This window comes from Haliotis rufescens, unplaced genomic scaffold (assembly GCF_023055435.1).
Source record: "Haliotis rufescens isolate VD_foot unplaced genomic scaffold, xgHalRufe1.0.p SCAF_9, whole genome shotgun sequence".
In the NCBI taxonomy this organism is placed as follows: domain Eukaryota; kingdom Metazoa; phylum Mollusca; class Gastropoda; order Lepetellida; family Haliotidae; genus Haliotis; species Haliotis rufescens.
Genome location: NW_025964383.1, coordinates 14,416,301 through 14,435,474, shown reverse-complemented (window position 1 = coordinate 14,435,474; position 19,174 = coordinate 14,416,301). Strand labels below are relative to the sequence as shown.

At 39.7% G+C, this 19,174-nt stretch overlaps 2 protein-coding genes across 2 annotated transcripts; both read left to right on the top strand.

Annotated features, from left to right (window-relative positions):
* The first annotated feature begins 378 nt into the window (after positions 1-378).
* LOC124125198 lies at positions 379-4,282 on the top strand. Its single transcript, XM_048391332.1, has 2 exons — positions 379-476; positions 2,638-4,282. Exons 1-2 carry the CDS (start codon positions 444-446, stop codon positions 3,745-3,747), a joined length of 1,143 nt encoding a protein of 380 aa, XP_048247289.1. The 5' UTR covers positions 379-443; the 3' UTR covers positions 3,748-4,282.
* Positions 4,283-8,647: 4,365 nt separating this feature from the next.
* LOC124150204 (sulfotransferase 1C2-like) lies at positions 8,648-16,127 on the top strand. The gene is made up of 7 exons (XM_048390787.1): positions 8,648-9,180; positions 12,213-12,380; positions 13,756-13,912; positions 14,072-14,256; positions 14,662-14,765; positions 15,387-15,567; positions 15,770-16,127. Exons 2-7 carry the CDS (start codon positions 12,218-12,220, stop codon positions 15,865-15,867), a joined length of 888 nt encoding a protein of 295 aa, XP_048246744.1. The 5' UTR covers positions 8,648-9,180; positions 12,213-12,217; the 3' UTR covers positions 15,868-16,127.
* The last annotated feature ends 3,047 nt before the right edge of the window (positions 16,128-19,174 follow it).

The following is a 19,174-nucleotide window of genomic DNA, read 5'->3' as shown; positions in this document are numbered from 1 at the left end:
TACACCAGGGACATTGATACAGCTCATACAGGCTGCTCACTGTGTATACACCAGGGACATTGATACAGCTCATACAGGCTGCTCACTGTGTATACACCAGGGAGATTGATACAGCTCATACAACCTGCTCACTGTGTATAATCCAGGGACAGTGATACACCTCATGCAGACTGCTCACTGTGTATAATCCAGGGACATTGATACAGCTCATACAGACTGCTCACTGTGTATACACCAGGGACATTGATACAGCTCATACAACCTGCTCACTGTGTATACATCAGGGACATTGATACACCTCATACAGGCTGCTCACTGTGTGTACACCAGGGACAGTGATACACCTCATACAGTCTGCTGATTTTTCGCCAAGGACATTGATACAGCACATACAGGCTTCATAGTTAAAACCGACAACGACATTTGATATCTGCAGTACCGACATGTGGATGTTTAACATCTTCATACCTCTTAGGGTGAGTAAAGTTGGATGTGGAAGGGATCCAACCTGGTTCCTGTGCATGTACAGGTGTGCTTACGAAACAGTTTGTACCAACCTGAACCGTGACAAAACTGTATGCACACGGTACGTTGTTCTGCTTAGTTACATGCATTTTTTAATTGCATTAAACACTCCAATGACGTTATAATATGCCAGTAAATTATTCGTTATTCTGTGTTGGATATATGAATTTTGACACCGACCATTAAATATGTTGAGTGTGTCGAGTGGATGTTCGTCAGAAGCTTTGAGATAATACTTGAACGTCATTGGAGCGTATAATAAATTAATAACGTAACTTGTGCATAAAGTTTCGTTTGCGACAGTTCAGTTCGATCACTGCTTCAAGACAAACCATTTTTATCTTGAAGAGGGCGGTGGCACTAAAAAGGTGGCATCAGGCCGGTCCAGTAGAAGCAGAAATAGAGCGCGCTAGTGTGCGCATAATGTACACGCCGCGATATAGACAGACAGATATTTTCGTCTCACCGCTGCACATCGTAAAAACATGCAAAAAATAGACGTTTATACATAAAAAAAATAATACAGCGCCACTCATATAAAGTTATGAGAGACGATAGACAACACTGGATGATATATACAGATACAAATGTTAAAAATGAGTGACATTAAAATGCGGGTTTAGGCAGAGACTTAAAAAGTTGGACATTTTAGCCGTTATACTCGTAAAAAATGTAGATCTTAGATCATCTTATGGTGGACATTGGAATAAAACATGTTTTTCATCTTCAATATGATCATTATAGTTAAAACACACTCTGTCTTCAACCTTTGAATTAATAGATCTGCCTTTTTCGATTCTAAAAGGAAAAATTACACATCTAAATTTGGTAAAGGCAGATCGGTAACTCCGGGGCATAAAGCTCTTGTTTTATATAGTTTTTGCTTGTATGCGTATGAACATTATCTTTCTATAAAAGTTCCTGCCAGCTTTTCAGATATTTTCCCATGAGGACATCTTGGATTTTGCCACGATTAACATCAAACCAGGATGTAAACATACCATTTACTCGCACACTATGTTTCGATAAAATGACTGAAGCGCTAATAACATGTTCCCATTGACGCCAACATCGCGAAGTTTATGCCATAGCTGATTTCTGTTGACACAACCATAGGATTTTAAAAAATCAATAACAGCAGTAAACGTTGATTTTTTTCATACTTTTTCTAGTTTCTATAATTGAACATACGGTGTGAACATGGTCTACAGTGTACCTCTTTTTTAACAAAACCATTTTAGGCATTATTCAAAACACCGGTAGATTCTGCCCAAGATCGTAATCTTTGGTGAAGGACAATTATATATAGATGCAATAATCGTGAGCGTGACGACCTTAAACCTCATTTGACCTCACCTCTCGTGAAATGTGGAACAATTAAACGATTTTGCACAATATATCTTATAACGACGTGTCAGGGCTACTTCTTGTCCCATCCTCAACAACAATAACGAAACTGTTATGCAGAAATATATATACTTTTATTCCTCCATAGGAGAGTTACAATGTATGATATTAAAGATAATTACATGAAAATAATTACATTGTCAGAGAATACCACCATATACCACTGTGGTAACGGATTTTCTTAGTAATTTCCGTCCATCTGTTGAAAGCGGTTGAGTCCTCGAATTACACTTCGTGAGTAGGAGCGACTGACATCTGGATCAGTATCCAAAGGTGGCTTACAGGACAACAAACAAGCTACAAGATCATAGTCTGATTTGCTGTGGAGTTCAACGCTGATGTCAACGGGGCCTATACACATAATGTCACACCATAAGTTCTCTCTTATTGTTCCCTTACTCACACAGTGGCACAGTACGTGAGTCAGTAAGTCATGGTAGTTAATACCACAATGTGTACAGGTACCATGTAATTTCCCCGGTCTCCACATCGCACACATGGGACAAAAATCAGGCAGCTGCCTTTAGCTCAGGACATTCTCCAGCTATCCTCCACGCCACGTGTGGGGTCACATCCGGATGAATACTCTCAAACTGCACAGCGTCAGGGTCTGATGAAAGTCTTTCCCGCCATTTTCCTGGCAGCATTGGCTCCTTCAGGCGCCCCAGAAATCTCTAATAATGGATTAATTATTTTGTGTTTCAGAATGGACGTCTCCTGTGGGTCTTCCTGGGATGTGTGATCCTTTGTATAATGGTTCCATGCGCCATGCAAGTGAAGATGTATGTGTTTAGCATCGTGAACATGGGATATACTGGCGGAATGAGTACATCATCATCCAGAATCAGTGATAAGAACATGCATGGAAGACCAGATCAAAAGGAGACAGTCAAGGATAAGTACGTCGTCTACACCTGTAACACAGGACGTTGTGGCGGGCTGGCGGACAGACAGAAGGGGATTGTCACAGCCTTTGTGTTGTCGCAGATGTTAGGACGGCTGTTTGGCATTAGTATGTTCAAGCCGTGTGACATCTCAGAGTTCGTCATCCCTAAGGACGTGGATTGGACAATTGATAGTAGAACATTAGCACATTTGAAAAAGGAATGGTTTGTTGATATGGATGGTAATGGCATGGGTGTTGCTATGGCTACAGGAGATCTGGAAGCAATGTTTCAGAACGACGGTACTATGTACACTGGAAATATAGATTTGGTTCCTTATCTCATGAAAAATCCGTTGTTTCACAAAGTCTATTGGGCTCGGAGATTAAGTCATCTTGATATTTATAAATACGCATTTGAAAAACTATTCAAACTTTCGCATAAAACACAAGATAGATTTGATGACATAATTGGAACAATTGATTCAAATCACCAAACGCTGGTCTGTGCCCATATACGAATGGGGAAAAGCCGGACAATTCCCAGAGATAACAGTCGAAAGGCTCACCGGCCTGATCCGGATAGTCTGATCCGTTTTTTCAAAACGAGGCTACATCCGGGTTATGATAAGCTGTTCATTGCAACAGATTCACAGCAGGTCAGGCTTCGGTTTAAAAAGGCATTTCCTGACTCTTATCTAGAAGTAAAAGGGCAGATTGCTCACATAGATCGCCCATCCCGGACGTTTGAGTGTTCGGCGATGGAGAAGGTTGTCCTGGACCAGTATATTTTGTCAGAATGCGACACTTTGGTGATGTCTGTTAGTGGTTTCAGTCGATTTGCCGCAATAATGAGAGGACGAGACGGAGATCTGTTTTTGGCCAGGGGAAAGAACGTTTCAGTGAGTCCAAGGCTTTCTCCAACACTATGAACCTGTGTTCTTGTGGGTTCTGTATTTATCTTGGCAGAGACAGGATATTTTACATTCACTACTTCAAAACATACAATATTTTTCTCTAAAGGGAGGGCCCTTTTATTTTGACTTTCGGGACATCAAGCATTCCCCACAAACTATTGGATAAAACCAAAGGACAAATATGTTTTGATTAATTATATTTTCTGGAACAAATGATTATAAAAAAGAAAGGTCAGCCCCCACCTACAATCTAATGGTGAGTCCCTAACTGTTGCAACAGCTGAATGTGGGGTGAAAACCTTATTTTGATTATACATCAGATAGTGATCATAATCGTCGGGAATCTAGGATTCGAACCCCCAGCCATTGCTTCCTGGCAGCCATGGAATCTATAAGGTTTTAGCGTGTCATGTTTTTAAAACAATTAATACCAATAAAATAAAACATGTTCTCTCATGTTAATGCAATCAGTTAACCATGTAAACATGTTGCTATCTGCACAATGTTGATGTTACAACGATTGCAGCTTTTTGTCTGAACAGTAATTGGCCGTTCCTATTTATCAGAATATTGTGAGAAATGGCAGATGGACTATTAAATGCATTAAAATTGATTCTTTGATTCATTGATTATTTGCTGCTTAATAAGAGACGATGATGTCAATCAAACAAGACAGAGAGTCTGGCTACACGATCCATTTCGTCGCCCATTACGTCAAGTAGAGGTTGCAGGGACCTACATGTACATTATCACCAGGAATCGCTTCGGGTAATCGCAGGGGAAGTGACCACTTCAACAAAGACGCCTTCATACGGTGGCCCATAAGGGACATGGAGTCTGTTTTTCAAAATTTTGACATTTCACTTACTTTTATCGTAACCTTTTGCAAATTAACACAATTTGTCATACATATATGTGATAAATCATGTATAAAACAACCGAAAACATGGAAAATGTACCTTCAAGTAGCTATTGAATCGCTGAAATGTGAAGCGAAAATGTCAAGAACTAAAATGGAAATGTCCAAAACAAAAACGAAAAGGTCAAAAACAAAAGCGAAAATGTCAAAAACTAAAATGAAAATACAGAAAAGTACAGACTACCATACAGTGTGAAACCTTATGTCTATATGATGTTCTACTACCAGACAGTGTGAAGACATGTGTCCGGATTCTGTTCCACTACCAGGCAATGTGAACCCTATGTCCACCTGCTGTTTCACTACCTGACAGAGTGAAGACCTATGTCCGCATGCTGTTCCTATACCATACAGTGTGAAACTCTATGTCTATATGATGCTCCCCTACCTGACAGAGTGAAGGCCTATGTCCGAATGCTGTTCAAATACCATACAGTGTGAAACTCCATGTCTATATGATGTTCCACTACCTGACAGAGTGAAGACCTATGTCCGCATGCTGTTCCTATACCATACAGTGTGAAACTCTATGTCTATATGATGCTCCTCTACCTGACAGAGTGAAGACCTATGTCCGCATGCTGTTCCAATACCATACAATGTGAAACCCTATGTCTATATGATGTTCCCCTACCTGACAGAGTGAAGACCTATGTCCGAATGCTGTTCCACTACCTAAAGCGTGAAACCCTATGTCTATATGATGCTCCCCCACCTGACAGAGTGAAGACCTATGTCCGCATGCTGTTCCACTACCTACAGCGTGGAACCCTATGTCTATATGATGCTCCCCTACCTGACAGAGTGAAAACCTATGTCCGAATGCTGTTCCACTACCTAAAGCGTGAAACCCTATGTCTATATGATGCTCCCCTACCTGACAGAGTGAAGACCTATGTCCGCATGCTGTTCCACTACCTACAGCGTGGAACCCTATGTCTATATGAAGTTCCCCTACCTGACAGAGTGAAGACCTATGTCCGCATGCTGTTCCACTACCTACAGCGTGGAACCCTATGTCTATATGATGCTCCCCCACCTGACAGAGTGAAGACCTATGTCCGCATGCTGTTCCACTACCTACAGCGTGGAACCCTATGTCTATATGATGCTCCCCTACCTGACAGAGTGAAGACCTATGTCCGAATGCTGTTCAAATACCTAAAGCGTGAAACCCTATGTCTATATGATGCTCCCCTACCTGACAGAGTGAAGACCTATGTCCGCATGCTGTTCCACTACCTACAGCGTGGAACCCTATGTCTACATGATGCTCCCCTACCTGACAGAGTGAAGACCTATGTCCGCATGCTGTTCCACTACCTACAGCGTGGAACCCTATGTCTATATGATGTTCCCCTACCTGACAGAGTGAAGACCTATGTCCGCATGCTGTTCCACTACCTACAGCGTGAAACCCTATGTCTATATGATGTTCCCCTACCTGACAGAGTGAAGACCTATGTCCGCATGCTGTTCCGCTACCTACAGCGTGGAACCCTATGTCTATATGATGTTCCCCTACCTGACAGAGTGAAGACCTATGTCCGAATGCTGTTCCACTACCTACAGCGTGAAACCCTATGTCTATATGATGTTCCCCTACCTGACAGATTGAAGACCTATGTCCGCATGCTGTTCCGCTACCTACAGCGTGAAACCCTATGTCTATATGATGCTCCCCTACCTGACAGAGTGAAGACCTATGTCCACCTGCTGTTCAACTACCATACAGTGTGAAACCCTATGTCTATATGATGTTCCCCTACCTGACAGAGTGAAGACCTATGTCCACCTGCTGTTCCGCTACCTACAACGTGAAACCCTATGTCTATGTGATGCTCCCCTACCTGACAGAGTGAATACCTATGTCCGCGTGATGTTCCACTGTTGCGAGGGTGAGGAGTCACAGATTGTAATTTCAATGATGCCATCTGGGTAGGCTTGGGGACAGAGCTGGAGTAACCGATGGTACAACGTATCGTCCTGAAAAGAGGATGTGGAACACGGAGTTACTGTAGGTATAAAATACACCTACTCGTGGGCATTGCACTTCTGTCCATTTACCAACTATTTCAACTGACGTTGAGGGCGTTGAAGAAACAAAAAAGGACGAGCTATGATATGAGTCCCTTTGACCACTTGAAAATTGGGAAAATTATTCCACTATTGTTATGGAAATTATCGCATACGACACACGACACACACCACACAAAACAGATCACACGATACACAAGACAAAACACAGATCCCATGCATGCCACGACACACACGACACGCCACAGATCACACGACACACCACAGAGAACACGACACACCACAGATCACACGACACACACTACACAACACTGATCACACCACAGATCACATGACACACACACGACACACCAAAGATCACACGACAAAGGACACAGTCGAAATTGAGAGGTTTTTTTCATGACTTCTGAATCACGTAGTCACGAATCAATCCTTGAAGGATATTAAATTCGGGTTTCCGTGTAACCTTCTATTCAGTGTAATTTTCATAGTAAATCTTGCAGTATTTCTGTCCATTGACTATGCGCCAGGATTCGTTTTTTTCTATGAAATCGTTGCCTCCTGTGAATCAAAGGCGGGATTTTGGGCCTCCGTGTGGGGCTGTTTTCTGTGAAGCCTGTGTTGTCATGTCAGTCTCCGTCAGATTCTTAAAGTTGAGACGAAGTAATTTGATTGTCAATAGCAACAAGAGGGAATATATTAATTAGACTATCATTTGGGTTGACAAACCTTTTAAGCAGGTTAGCGTGGACAAAAACCATAGATACTCTGTGATCATTACAACGACATATTTTGCAGGTAAAATTTGGCAATTCACTTGAATCGTCATATTGCCTTGTGCTATCAAATAATCTCCTATGGGGTCGGAGATTAAACTCAGCGGGTAACTAACTGTACTGCCGATCATTCAACTATGATGACTTACCTGGTGCAGTCATAATCAACTTCTTGTCGTCGTCGTTAGCCGATTGGTGAGATCATTGTCTGCATGGTTCTTAACAGGAACAAACAAATAGTAAACATAGTGTGTGACCTAAACCCGGTAGGAAATCTTGGCCCGATCCAAACTGAACGGTGAAGTGAAGTAACTTATTTTTTATTGTTGATTGGGGAGGGATTGTTATGTTTTTGCGAGCTCTGTGGTCACTGATTGTTGACAGCAACAGGTGGTATCAAAATACCATTTGCCCAGACAGGAATAACTATTGAACCAGTTGAATAGTCAAAGTGTAAGAATGAAATGTTATGACATTGTTTTGCTGTACCAGGTAATCTAAGACTAAAATCACGGTAGACACTAAATCGGCAACAACTTGAAAACGTTGTTCTATTTAAACGTCACCGATAGTAATGGGAAGTAAAACTTGTCCTAATATTGGGAATATATATTTGACCTATCACTTGAAGAGATAACAAATCTGACCTTACATGCCTGATAAGTCATGTCATTATTAGGGTGAGGGAACGTAGCAGTAGGAGCATTGTGAAAATTGTGCACGACGCTTATGGAGTGCCTTACTCTCTGCCTTCTCGAAGCGACGTTCCTCTTCTGAGAAGACGTTCCAGAAGCAATACCGCATCCCTCCATTTTCGCGACTACAGCCCAACCAGATAGGAATCTGTAGATCAATCTGATATGCTTGTTTCATGCTTGAACATTCAGGTTACTTATGTTTGAGATAGCTGAAGGATGAATCTACTTTGTCCGAAAGAGTGCAATATAATTTAAAGTACAAATGATGTCCTTTAGATCTAAAGAGCGGTTTCTCAGAATATTTGCGAGCTGTTGATAAGGCAGAAAGCGTTCTTTGTTCTGATTCATCAACAATGTCACATTTAAATGTATTTAGGTTGCAATCCATATATTCTTTATAACCTTCAACAGAATCCCTTGGTCTGTCAGTCTGAATTTCCTCGGAAGCGTGGATCAGGGATAACAGAGAAGCTCCATTAGTACAAGGTGGAAAATCTGGCCGCCTGTGTTAGGAGAAGCCGTCAAATGGCGCAACAGTCAGCGGACATATACGTCACCTTTTTGACGTGACACCATTTTTTTCATGTGCAATATACCAAGCTGCGGCTCGCAAACTCTTACGGTATTAACCTGTACTAAAAATAACTTCCCTGTGTCGGCCAAACCTAGCACAAATGTGCAGTGTCATGATTATGTCAGCAAACAGTGAGAGTAGGATGATGCCTTTACTATTACAACGTTATGACCCTCATCGCCAAATGTAACAAACGAAAAAACACTTTAGTTCAGGCTGTGGACTGTTAAGTGAACACACTGGCATTCCTCAAGATGTGAAGAGCTTGCGATCGAGACACGGCGGCGCTTTACACAACTGTAGTCATATTCACGTAGCCCCATGACCCACATCACTGCCGCTAATGTGGTCGTGTCAAAAGGGCGGTGTATTGCGACAGCAGTGTATGTGAACTAACACCTGGAAACACCTTCACCCGCATTGAACGATCGTTGATCCTAGAATGTAAGTACACTGCAATTTTTTTTCTTTTTTCTTTTTTATATTATTTTATTTCTTTTTGGAGTACACAAACAATATGTGTACAGAAAATAGTTCACATGCAATCTTAAATACATACAAGTTACAAAGTATATTTATAGATGATGACAAACAAAAACTATTCCAGTGTCATATTGTTGGATTGTGCAAGTTCGTGGTTTTAAACGAATAGGTGGTGACAGAGAGACCGAACTGTGTGTATTTACATTGTGAATATGATATATTTCTGTCGATGTAATATGAATCGGTTAATTCTTGTTTGATGTGTGGGAAATTTGGTATGGAGTCGGAAAAGTTTGATTTGAATATGTTTTGCTTTGTTACAGTTAGAATATGATTTAATACACTGTACATCATTTCGTTTTTGTTGATATCCTAATACAATTGTCAATTTTGGAAATTCTAGATCTATTCCAGTTTTGTCTTTGATCCATTTTGTAAGGTTGTTCCAGATATGTTTTACAATTTTGCACTCAGAGAACATGTGCACTAAGGTTTGTTTTTCTCGTTTACAAAAATTGCAAAGAAATGATTCTTTATATCCCATTTTGTACAGTACCTCGTTTGTTGGTATAATTCTATGAATAATACTGTATTGGAACCATTTTTGTTGTGAGGACACATTATGTCTGTGGGGGCTACGATTAATCGTTTGCCAATCTTTTTCCGTCATGTTAAGGCAAAGATCTAGTTCCAATCTTTGAATGTATTTTTGGGATATCATGTTGTTGGATACTTTATTTAAGATATCATAAAACACCCCACATCCCCCCTCTCCACTAAGTTTTCAAGGAAATATGGTATTAAGGGCAGATGGAACTTAGATGTTAGGGCTATACTCTTACGCTTTAAATATTGTTTTATTGCTTGGATAAGACTAGAGTATTCCAGAAAATGTGTTTTACAGTCGTATACATGTTTTAGGTCTAAGAGATCTAGAAAATTTCCGTTCTCGTCTATCAAATCATTTACAAGATTAATGCCTTTTCCCGAGTAATGTTTATAGTATACCGGAGTGTTCCCGATTCTTATATTCGTACTTTGCCATAAAGGTTGTGATAATATATCTTTTTCCTCTTGGATAGAATTTCCGTTTTTTTTCTATTAAGTTTCCCCATGCACACAGAACATCTTTCCAGAACGCATTGGTCCTATCATTAATAACCTTTTCCGAAATATAGAATTTGCATTTTTGCAGAAAATCAATTTGTGTTGGAGTTATATTATTAATCAAAAGAGTGGTAAGTTTGGAGTGTGGATGTGAATTGAACAAGCGTTTAATCCAAGATATCTTTTGAGCGTTGATTGTATATATATCCTTTGAGGTGTCTAGATTGATTTCCAATGCTTCGATATATTTTTGTTAGTCGTTTTCTTTCTGTTATCGATTTCGTTTCCTTTCCGAGGAGTATTTTATAGTTTGACCTCTTATCATCAACATTAGTGTTTCGGAAAAAAAGTTGGTCGTCTATGTTAAATCTGTCATTGCCTTGTTCGTCGACACCTGTTTTATATTGTTCTATTGTATTTTTAATTGCTTCTTTAGTTTTTTCAACAAAAGTACACTACGATTTTGATTACTTGTGAGATAGTCTATAATTGACACACAGTATTGATGTAAGTGATGGAGTAATGTAATGTGATATGTACAATATATTATGTAGTATTACGTATGTGGCACTGACGTGCCTGGTTGTAGTCAACATATAGTTGGCTACCCTGGCAGTGGTTAAATAGTTTCGGCCATCAAATAACACAATGTAGCTATAGTGTTATTGACCTACCCGGTTGTAGTACACAACTGATATATAACGCACTAGTCTAGCAGTTATTCGAAGCAATAGACACTGGATGGTACACATACGGAGTTATTAACTGGCCTGGTATTGATGCGTAGTAGCATACAGGAAACAGTGCAGATATAGTGTTATTGACGTACTGAGAAAGTAGTGCAGAACTGGTGTCACTGACTAGCCTAGCAGTGACGCGCATAAGTGCACGGTAAATAGTACACAAGAAAGTAGTTGACATCGGGTGCTTTGACTGGCCTAGTCGTTATCTGATTGCCTAGTAATATTTATTGCTATTGTTTGTTTGCCTTTTAACGCCGCACTCAGCAATATTCCAGTCATATGACGGCGGTCTGTAAGTAATCGAGTCTGGACCAGACAATCCAGTGATTGACGTCATGCACATCGATCCACGCAATTGGAATCGATTACATGCATCAACCAAGTCAGCGAGCCAGACCACCCGATCCCATTAATTAGTGGCCTCTTACGACAAGCATAGTCGCCTTCTACGGCAAGCATGGGTTGCTGAAGACCTTTTCTACCCCGGATCTATACGGGTCTCCAGTGTTATTGACAAGCATAGTACGTGTGCACAGCGATACGTAGTACGCAGCACAGTATTAGTTAAAGAAACAAAGTAGACACAATTCATCTAAAACAACTTCTTTATTCACTGTAAAACGACGTTCCGATGAAGATCATTATACCGTTGTCCAGCAAGCCTGAATAATGAACATAGTACAAAATATATATCCACTCAAACTCATCCGTCAACTTCTAAGTAATGCCTGTCAAACAATACAGTATTAGTCATTATGTATTATCATATAGTATTATCCACATACCAATTGATAGTACCCGTCTAATGCTATTGACTGAGAGTGACGTTGTAAGTTAGAGAGTAAAACTACGAATACTGCTCTGGGCCATAACAACGATTTAACGTTTCCAACAACGACTTAATTTGAGGGTGTAAAACAATGCGCCCACTGACATATTGTTTGTAATACGCAGACATAAACACTGACTGTTACCGTTGAGGATTGTAAATGCATATAATAACAAGGCTTTTTGTGTTTACTGTGCCATGTGTTTATTACTTTGTGACAAAACTATATGAGAATTAATATCAGATCATACTAAAATTGTATTCCGTTACTATAATATAGTCAAAGCGGTCACTCACTCACTTTAATATGTTAGTCAAGATGTCGACGCCAGCGGAGAAAGCAATGGCGGCAGAGGTCAATGTTGACCTTGTGATGCTTGATGGATGTGTGCAGGCTGCTTTTCTTGTAGACAAGTTGAAGACAGTAAAGTATGTCCCCATCCGTGACGACGACATCTTACTCTGCACATACCCAAAGTCAGGTAATATCCTGTTGGAAATGATCACGAATAATGTCATTGAACTTTATCCAATGTGTGTGCTCGACCACCAGAACAGAATTACACAGGTTTATGCCTCCAAAGGGTAAGTGAACAGTGGGAATACCTGATGTCATTTGGAAAATGAGTGATGGCGTAAAAACTATTCATCTCACGAGCCAATATTTTAACTTAACACCTACGTCGGCGTTGTTTAAACCCAATTCACACAAACATTCACACACCCGTCAGTAAAGCATTCATAATCAGACAATTCACAACTTGCAATAAATATGCTGAAATAGGGGAGCATTTAGTTTACTGAGAGATGGAGTATGGGCAGCTTTTTTTAGTGTGGTTATGAATGACGCACACACTCATTACGCCTGCTTCAGTTCTTCTGACTTTTGACAGGAAGTAAGGTCGATTACTTAAAAGATGTGTCAATATATTTTGGAAGGTAAGAATCTAGAAATATCAACGCGCATGACACATTGCAAATGTCTAAAACAAATATATGACATCATTGTGATGTGCATATGAGAAAGTAATCTTGCAAGAGTCCCTACATGTTCTATTTGCCCATTAAACTATTTGAACCAAGATGATTCACAAGAATATTGCGTCATTTAAGAATACATATCAACGCCTGAGGTTTTCAATCATATCACATGTTTAAAATCATAAAATAATGCTCGTTCTCTTGGAATGACAATAATGTGCATGTAATCTATGATCGAATGCTTTTAATGAACAAAAAACAGTATATGTATCGCCTTGTCATCAAGACATGACAATTCATTACAAAAAAAGCTGATGTAAAATTTAAATGTAAGATTCAATAATAAGCATAACCATCAACAGATAGGGTATCTGTGTAAACGTCTGCTTACAAGACATCTTTCATTTTCGAAAATAACTATGAGTAACACTAAGCTTATCAATCAACATTAAAACATGTTTTACATGCGCATTAAATTATAGATGCACATTTTGATGAGTAATTGCAACAATGAATTTGAATTCGACCGCATCAGTGGTCTAGTGGTAGAGCGTCTGCCCGGGGAGGAGAATGTCCGGGTTTCGATCCCCGGCCGCCTCAAACCAAAATACGTTAAAATATGTTACTTATTGTTGCCCTGCCTGGCGCCCGGTAAGGGAATAGAGGAGTGGTTCTGAGTCTGTGTACTGTGTCTGAGTGGGGCATTTATGGTAAAATACAGCATGGTATCTCAGTGGGATAGCATTATAAAATCGGCATAACTAGTACACACAACTACACGCACGCAGGCGCGCGTATGCTCGTCGCAATATAAGTGCAATAATCTTGGACGCGACGTTAAGCCAAATTTCACCTCACCTTAATTCCGTTCACAAGGTACACACTGGACGTGGGAGATCCTCAACATGATCGTGGCAGGCAAGGCTGAGTACGCCAAACACTGGCAGAATTCTGCATGGCTGGAATATAGGACCGAGGAAGAACTGGAGGAACTGGCATCACCAAGGATCCTTCACACCCATTTACTTCCTAGGTAGGCAATATCAAATATAAAGCTAAATACACGACGATTTAAAAAGGAAAAAAAATAAATGGTTAGAGTACAGTCAAATAATTTATGTTAATTTCTGTCTTGTTGTGTATGTCGGTTTAAAAAAGTAGCATTTCAAAGTTCTATTCACAATGGATACAGCCAACTACCAGATGCAGTATGGGACAAAAGATGTAAGGTGGTGTACGTCAGGAGGAATGCAAAGGATTGCTTGGTGTCGGCCTATAGTCAGTACAGCAAGCAGATCTGGAAGGACAACCCTTTAGGGAAACGATCCTACACCGGCATCTGGGAGGCCTTCATTGATCTTTTTCTGGACGGATGCTGTAGGTGTTTACGTTAAATAATACAAATAAAAGCCCTTTCCATCGTCAAAAGAAATACATGTGATAAAAGCAGGGTCCAAGGTATGAAAGCATGTGTTTAAGAATCACTATCAAATAGATGATAAAGAGGTGTTCCAGAAAAGGTGTCCCTGGACAAACTCCAATGTTTTGATTTACATTAAGAAACAAATGAAGGAGACGGGATTGTTGCACACAAACTGATGTCTAACTCAGATGTGACAGTTTAGAAAAAGTCCTTTTTTTTAATAGAAATTTCATAAAAACTTAAACGACCAGACTTTACACTGGGCTGATTACCACATTATTATCAAAAGCACAATTATCCCTAGCATGAATATAATTTCAGCATCCACTACTTCAAGATTATTTCCATTTGTTTTCAAGTGATTGGTGTACCCTATTTCGAACACACAATCGAGTGGATCAACATTTCTGAAGCTCACAAAGGTTTTGAAATATGCGGACTGCAGTATGAAGACATGAAAAAGGTATTGCTCAATTAATGCGGATTGGGAAATTTTATGGTGTATTCCATTCCATGTCTTACGTGTACGTCTATCTATACGTATATAATAAGGGTAAAACATTCTCAACAGCTGATACTCTGTTCTGTTCAATAGATAATTATAAAGCGTACATGCTTTTATTAGAATAAATAGATTGCAAGTGATTCCATGGCATGGGATTGTCTAACAAAGCAATTGTTGTGCGTTTATAGATTCATAAACCAATAAGAATAGGCCACGCCCACTAGCTCTCTTCTGTGACCAGTCCATGCCTGGGGGTGGGGCTTCGGATGCACTATTGGGCCAAATGATGTAACTCGATCGTTGTCAGTGTGTTTAAACAGTTTGTGAAGCTACTAATGTTTTTGCTACGTGGATGCACAGAATGTGCCTCCAGTGCTTAAAAACAAATTTCAAGATTTGATATATTTAGATATAACAGAGTATCAAATCATGTTGCTCCCAAGAAAATCTATACTTACAAAAATAACAGTAAACCAAATTAAGCTATGGTATACATAGGTACCATAATAATCTCATGTCATGAATCCCTTTTTGTAGTATCTGTCAGTGAACATTTTCATTAAATTGTACCCTTTTCAGGATTGCGTCCAGGAAATAAGAAGAATGGCAGATTATCTAGGACGTCCTCTATCGGATACAACATACCATGCAATATCCGAGGCTTGCTCTTTCAAGAAACTGAAGCACGCTAACGAGAAGATCAAAGATCAAACCTACCACTTTCACTGGCAAGATGGTTCAAGTGGATATTTCAGAAAAGGTAATTGGACAACCTACACTAAAACCTGAAACATAGTTGTCTATAGTGTGGTATCAATGTGTACATTTGTCTCATAAATCAACATGTTTAAAGACAGCGCTCATGTAAGTGAGGAAGCACTGCTTTACTCTACATGGTATGTAAAAATATACACGTTGGAGTATTAAATATGCTCAATAAACTGATAACTATGATGTTGCAGGTACAACTGGTGACTGGAAGAACTGGTTCACTGTGGCCCAGAGCGAGCGATTTGATAAAGTATATGAAGAAAGGCTGAAGGAAACATTTCCATATTAATAATGGTAGAAACATGACTGATCCTTCTCCATTTGAGTTTAATTGCACAATCGACTGGATGTGGAAAGGGTCTTGTCACTTTAAATCTGATAGGGACTATGAATATTGCATGTATAATGTACAAACGAACCTTATTTCATTATAATTGCAATGACCTTTCATGATTCTGAAAAAATACATTGTTAACATGCAGATTAAACAGAATTGTTTCATTTGTTGCGTGTGTGTGACACTTTCCAGAAATATTTATGTAATATGCGGATGACAGAATAAATATAATCTCAAAAAAGGATGTGAGTGATCTTCCCTGTCATAAAAGACCGAGAAAGACATAATGTAGCCTAGATTGGAAATCCGAGGTTGTCCACAAGAACACTGTGGACTTGCTTAAGGGCTGCTCCTTCGCACGTGCAAACCTACAATATCAAAGGGCAAGATGAGCGTGGTGCATCGCACTGAATCGTTATAACTTGCGATCTGGAAACGAATTCACGACACAGATGAAAGTCGTCACTATCTGCAGGCAACTGACAGCAGATCAGGAAAACACTACACAAGGGTTGTGCAGATACAGACGAACGTTTTCTCTTTCTTCGAAGCATGCTCTTTCCACCAAGATATCAAAGAGCGTAATACGACTCTTGCGCAAAGGTTGTTGGGTCAAGACTACAACACTCAAGGCTTTCAAAACGTTTTATTGTAGACATGTTGAGGACAACTAAAACTTTGACGCATCAATATAAAAATGATGTGGGAAGTAATTCCATATATTGACTTCTTTCTACTTCTTTGAAAGATCCTATTGGTTGTATACATAGAATAGGGAATTGAAAACGGTATTTTCCTTCTTTTAGATAACCATGTACACGTAATTTGCATATCATTATGTCATTGAAGATTACATCATATGACCTGCATTGGTTCATCCTGCGCAGTGTGACGAAAGTCATCATACAACGTTAAACTTTCAGAACTTGTCGAAACTTAACTCGACACCACGAGTGTTAAACCCAGTTTCCTCTTTCCTCCGTGGATTCAATTATTTTGACAAACTTCAAAGAGAAAGTGTTATGCAATGTAGCAAATGTGATGGGAACAGCATGATGGTGAACAGCTCAATACGAACCGAGATAAGAGCCAGTAAAACTAGGGAGCTGTTTTAAAGAGGAGCTATGCTACCCGGTTTGAGCCTATTTTCAGTTGTTAGTGACATGAGTGAAACCTAGAAAATATAACTGGGTACATAATGTGAACTGCTGCATTGATTAACATAATGTAACTGCGTTTGCATCTAACCAGAGTGGTGTTTGAATGGTTTGAATCAAACCTGCGGAGACTGTCAATTTGCCAGAGAATGTTTACCCATCTGTGAACAACTGACGATCAAAATTATTTGATAATAAGGAAAAGCCGTTTCACCATCACTTTGCACTCATTGACCCGAGGCATGGCAATCTGATTGGTTAATGAACGAATGACGTCACGCTAGAGATAGACATGACCAATAGGGCACAGGACTTTACAAGTGATGGTGCAATAACCGTGAATTCCCGCGCTAAATATAGCCCAACGGCCATACATTCAAACATCAGTATAATTACAACTATACAACAGTATGTATGGAATTCTTGAAAAAGAAAGGGTGCAAAGTAGTTAGTACTTTTATGTTTATAGAATATGTATTGGTATAATAGATTCCTTTCGTTGCTGTGAACACGGTGACGAACTAGGTCACATAGCAGCCTTGTCCACTGAAGGCAAACAGTTGTGTAAACTAACCGTTGAGGAAGGCAGTCATCTGTATCCACGAGTTCACATACACATATACGAGCGTGTTTGGTCATTGAATGTAACCAAGCTCCTTCTCCATAGTTATGAATGACTATGTAGTGGATAAACATATAAGCTCTATTTTCATCGTTTATGCTTCATTTCACGTGTAACCATGCCGGCTGATGGTTGGAAAGTTTATTTATCTGGTATATATTTTAATCCCAAACACCCAGCTTCCTTTTCTGGGCCCAATAAGCTGTATCACATTGTCAAAAAAGTGGGGAAATTTGATATTAGTTTACATCACATAAACTGGCTAAATTCTCAGGACGACTATTCGCTTCAGCGACCTTTAAGAAACAAGTTCAAGCGGAACAGAGTGGTGGCTTCAGGCGTCAATGCTCGATGGGATATTGACTTGGCTGATCTATCTAACATCGCCTGTGTGAAGTACTTATTCATAGCTATAAATGTTTTTAAAAGGTTTCTTTGGGTCGAGGCCCTTAAAAATAAAACACCAGATGCGGTTATCAAGGCCATGAAAAATATATTTTCCCGTGCCAGTTTACCACGAATTATACGATCTGACAAAGGTCGTGAATTTGATAATAAGAAAATGAGGTCTTATTTAAAAAAAACAATGGCATCACTTACTATGTCACACAGAATGAAACCAAGGCTTCCTATGCGGAGAGAGTGCTGTGGACCCTCAGGACAACGATGTACATATATTTTACATACAAACAAACGTATCATTACCTGTACATTTTACAAGATGTTGTCCGTGATTATAACCACAGACCTCACAGATCACTAAATGAACGATCACCAAATGATATCAATCTAACCAATGAAGCTCTAGTATGGAAGGAACAATACATTGACACTTTGATAAAACCAGTCGCACAGCAAGCTGAAATCAAACAGAAGTCAATGAAAAAACCCTTTAAGTTTAAAGTGGGCGATCAAGTGAGACTGTCTCATTTGAGACATACATTTCAAAGAGACTATCACGAAAAATGGACTGAGGAAATCTTTATCATCAGAAGAAGGTTCTATCGTGATGGCATGCCTGTCTATCTGTTAAAAGATATGGCTGATAATCCAGTTCAAGGTAGTTTCTATGCAAATGAACTACAGAGAGTAGACAAGCCTGCAGACACAGTGTGGAGAGTGGAGAAGGTTTTGAAGAAAAGGAAGCGAGCTGGTGTAAAAGAGGTGTTTGTGAGACGGATGGGCTATCCCAAAAAGTTTAACAGTTGGATCCCAGAGGCTGATCTGGAGAGTATATAAGGCTCATCTTCTTATCTCATAGTCAGTAGTAATTCAATCGTCATGGAGTCCACATCATGAAAAACAATTTTCTAGGAAAAATGCTATGCTGAGACATAGACGGAATAAGCATTCACCACCACCACCACCGCAGTGCTCATGTTATAGTAAGAGTGCAAAGCCCGACTGAAAATTATTTAGTCAAACATGTTTGAGAAGCGGCAAAAAGAAGATTGGCCAATGTGTTAATTTGAAGGAGCCG

Excerpts from the sequence above, each read along its gene's own strand:
- LOC124150204 (XM_048390787.1), top strand. The coding sequence starts at position 12,218 with ATGTCGACGCCAGCGGAGAAAGCAATGGCGGCAGAGGTCAATGTTGAC. Across the intron at positions 12,381-13,755 it reads CTGCACATACCCAAAGTCAG|GTACACACTGGACGTGGGAG; the intron begins GTAATATCCTGT and ends TCCGTTCACAAG. Across the intron at positions 14,257-14,661 it reads TCTTTTTCTGGACGGATGCT|TGATTGGTGTACCCTATTTC; the intron begins GTAGGTGTTTAC and ends TTTGTTTTCAAG.
- LOC124125198 (XM_048391332.1), top strand. The coding sequence starts at position 444 with ATGTGGATGTTTAACATCTTCATACCTCTTAGG. Across the intron at positions 477-2,637 it reads ACATCTTCATACCTCTTAGG|AATGGACGTCTCCTGTGGGT; the intron begins GTGAGTAAAGTT and ends TTTGTGTTTCAG.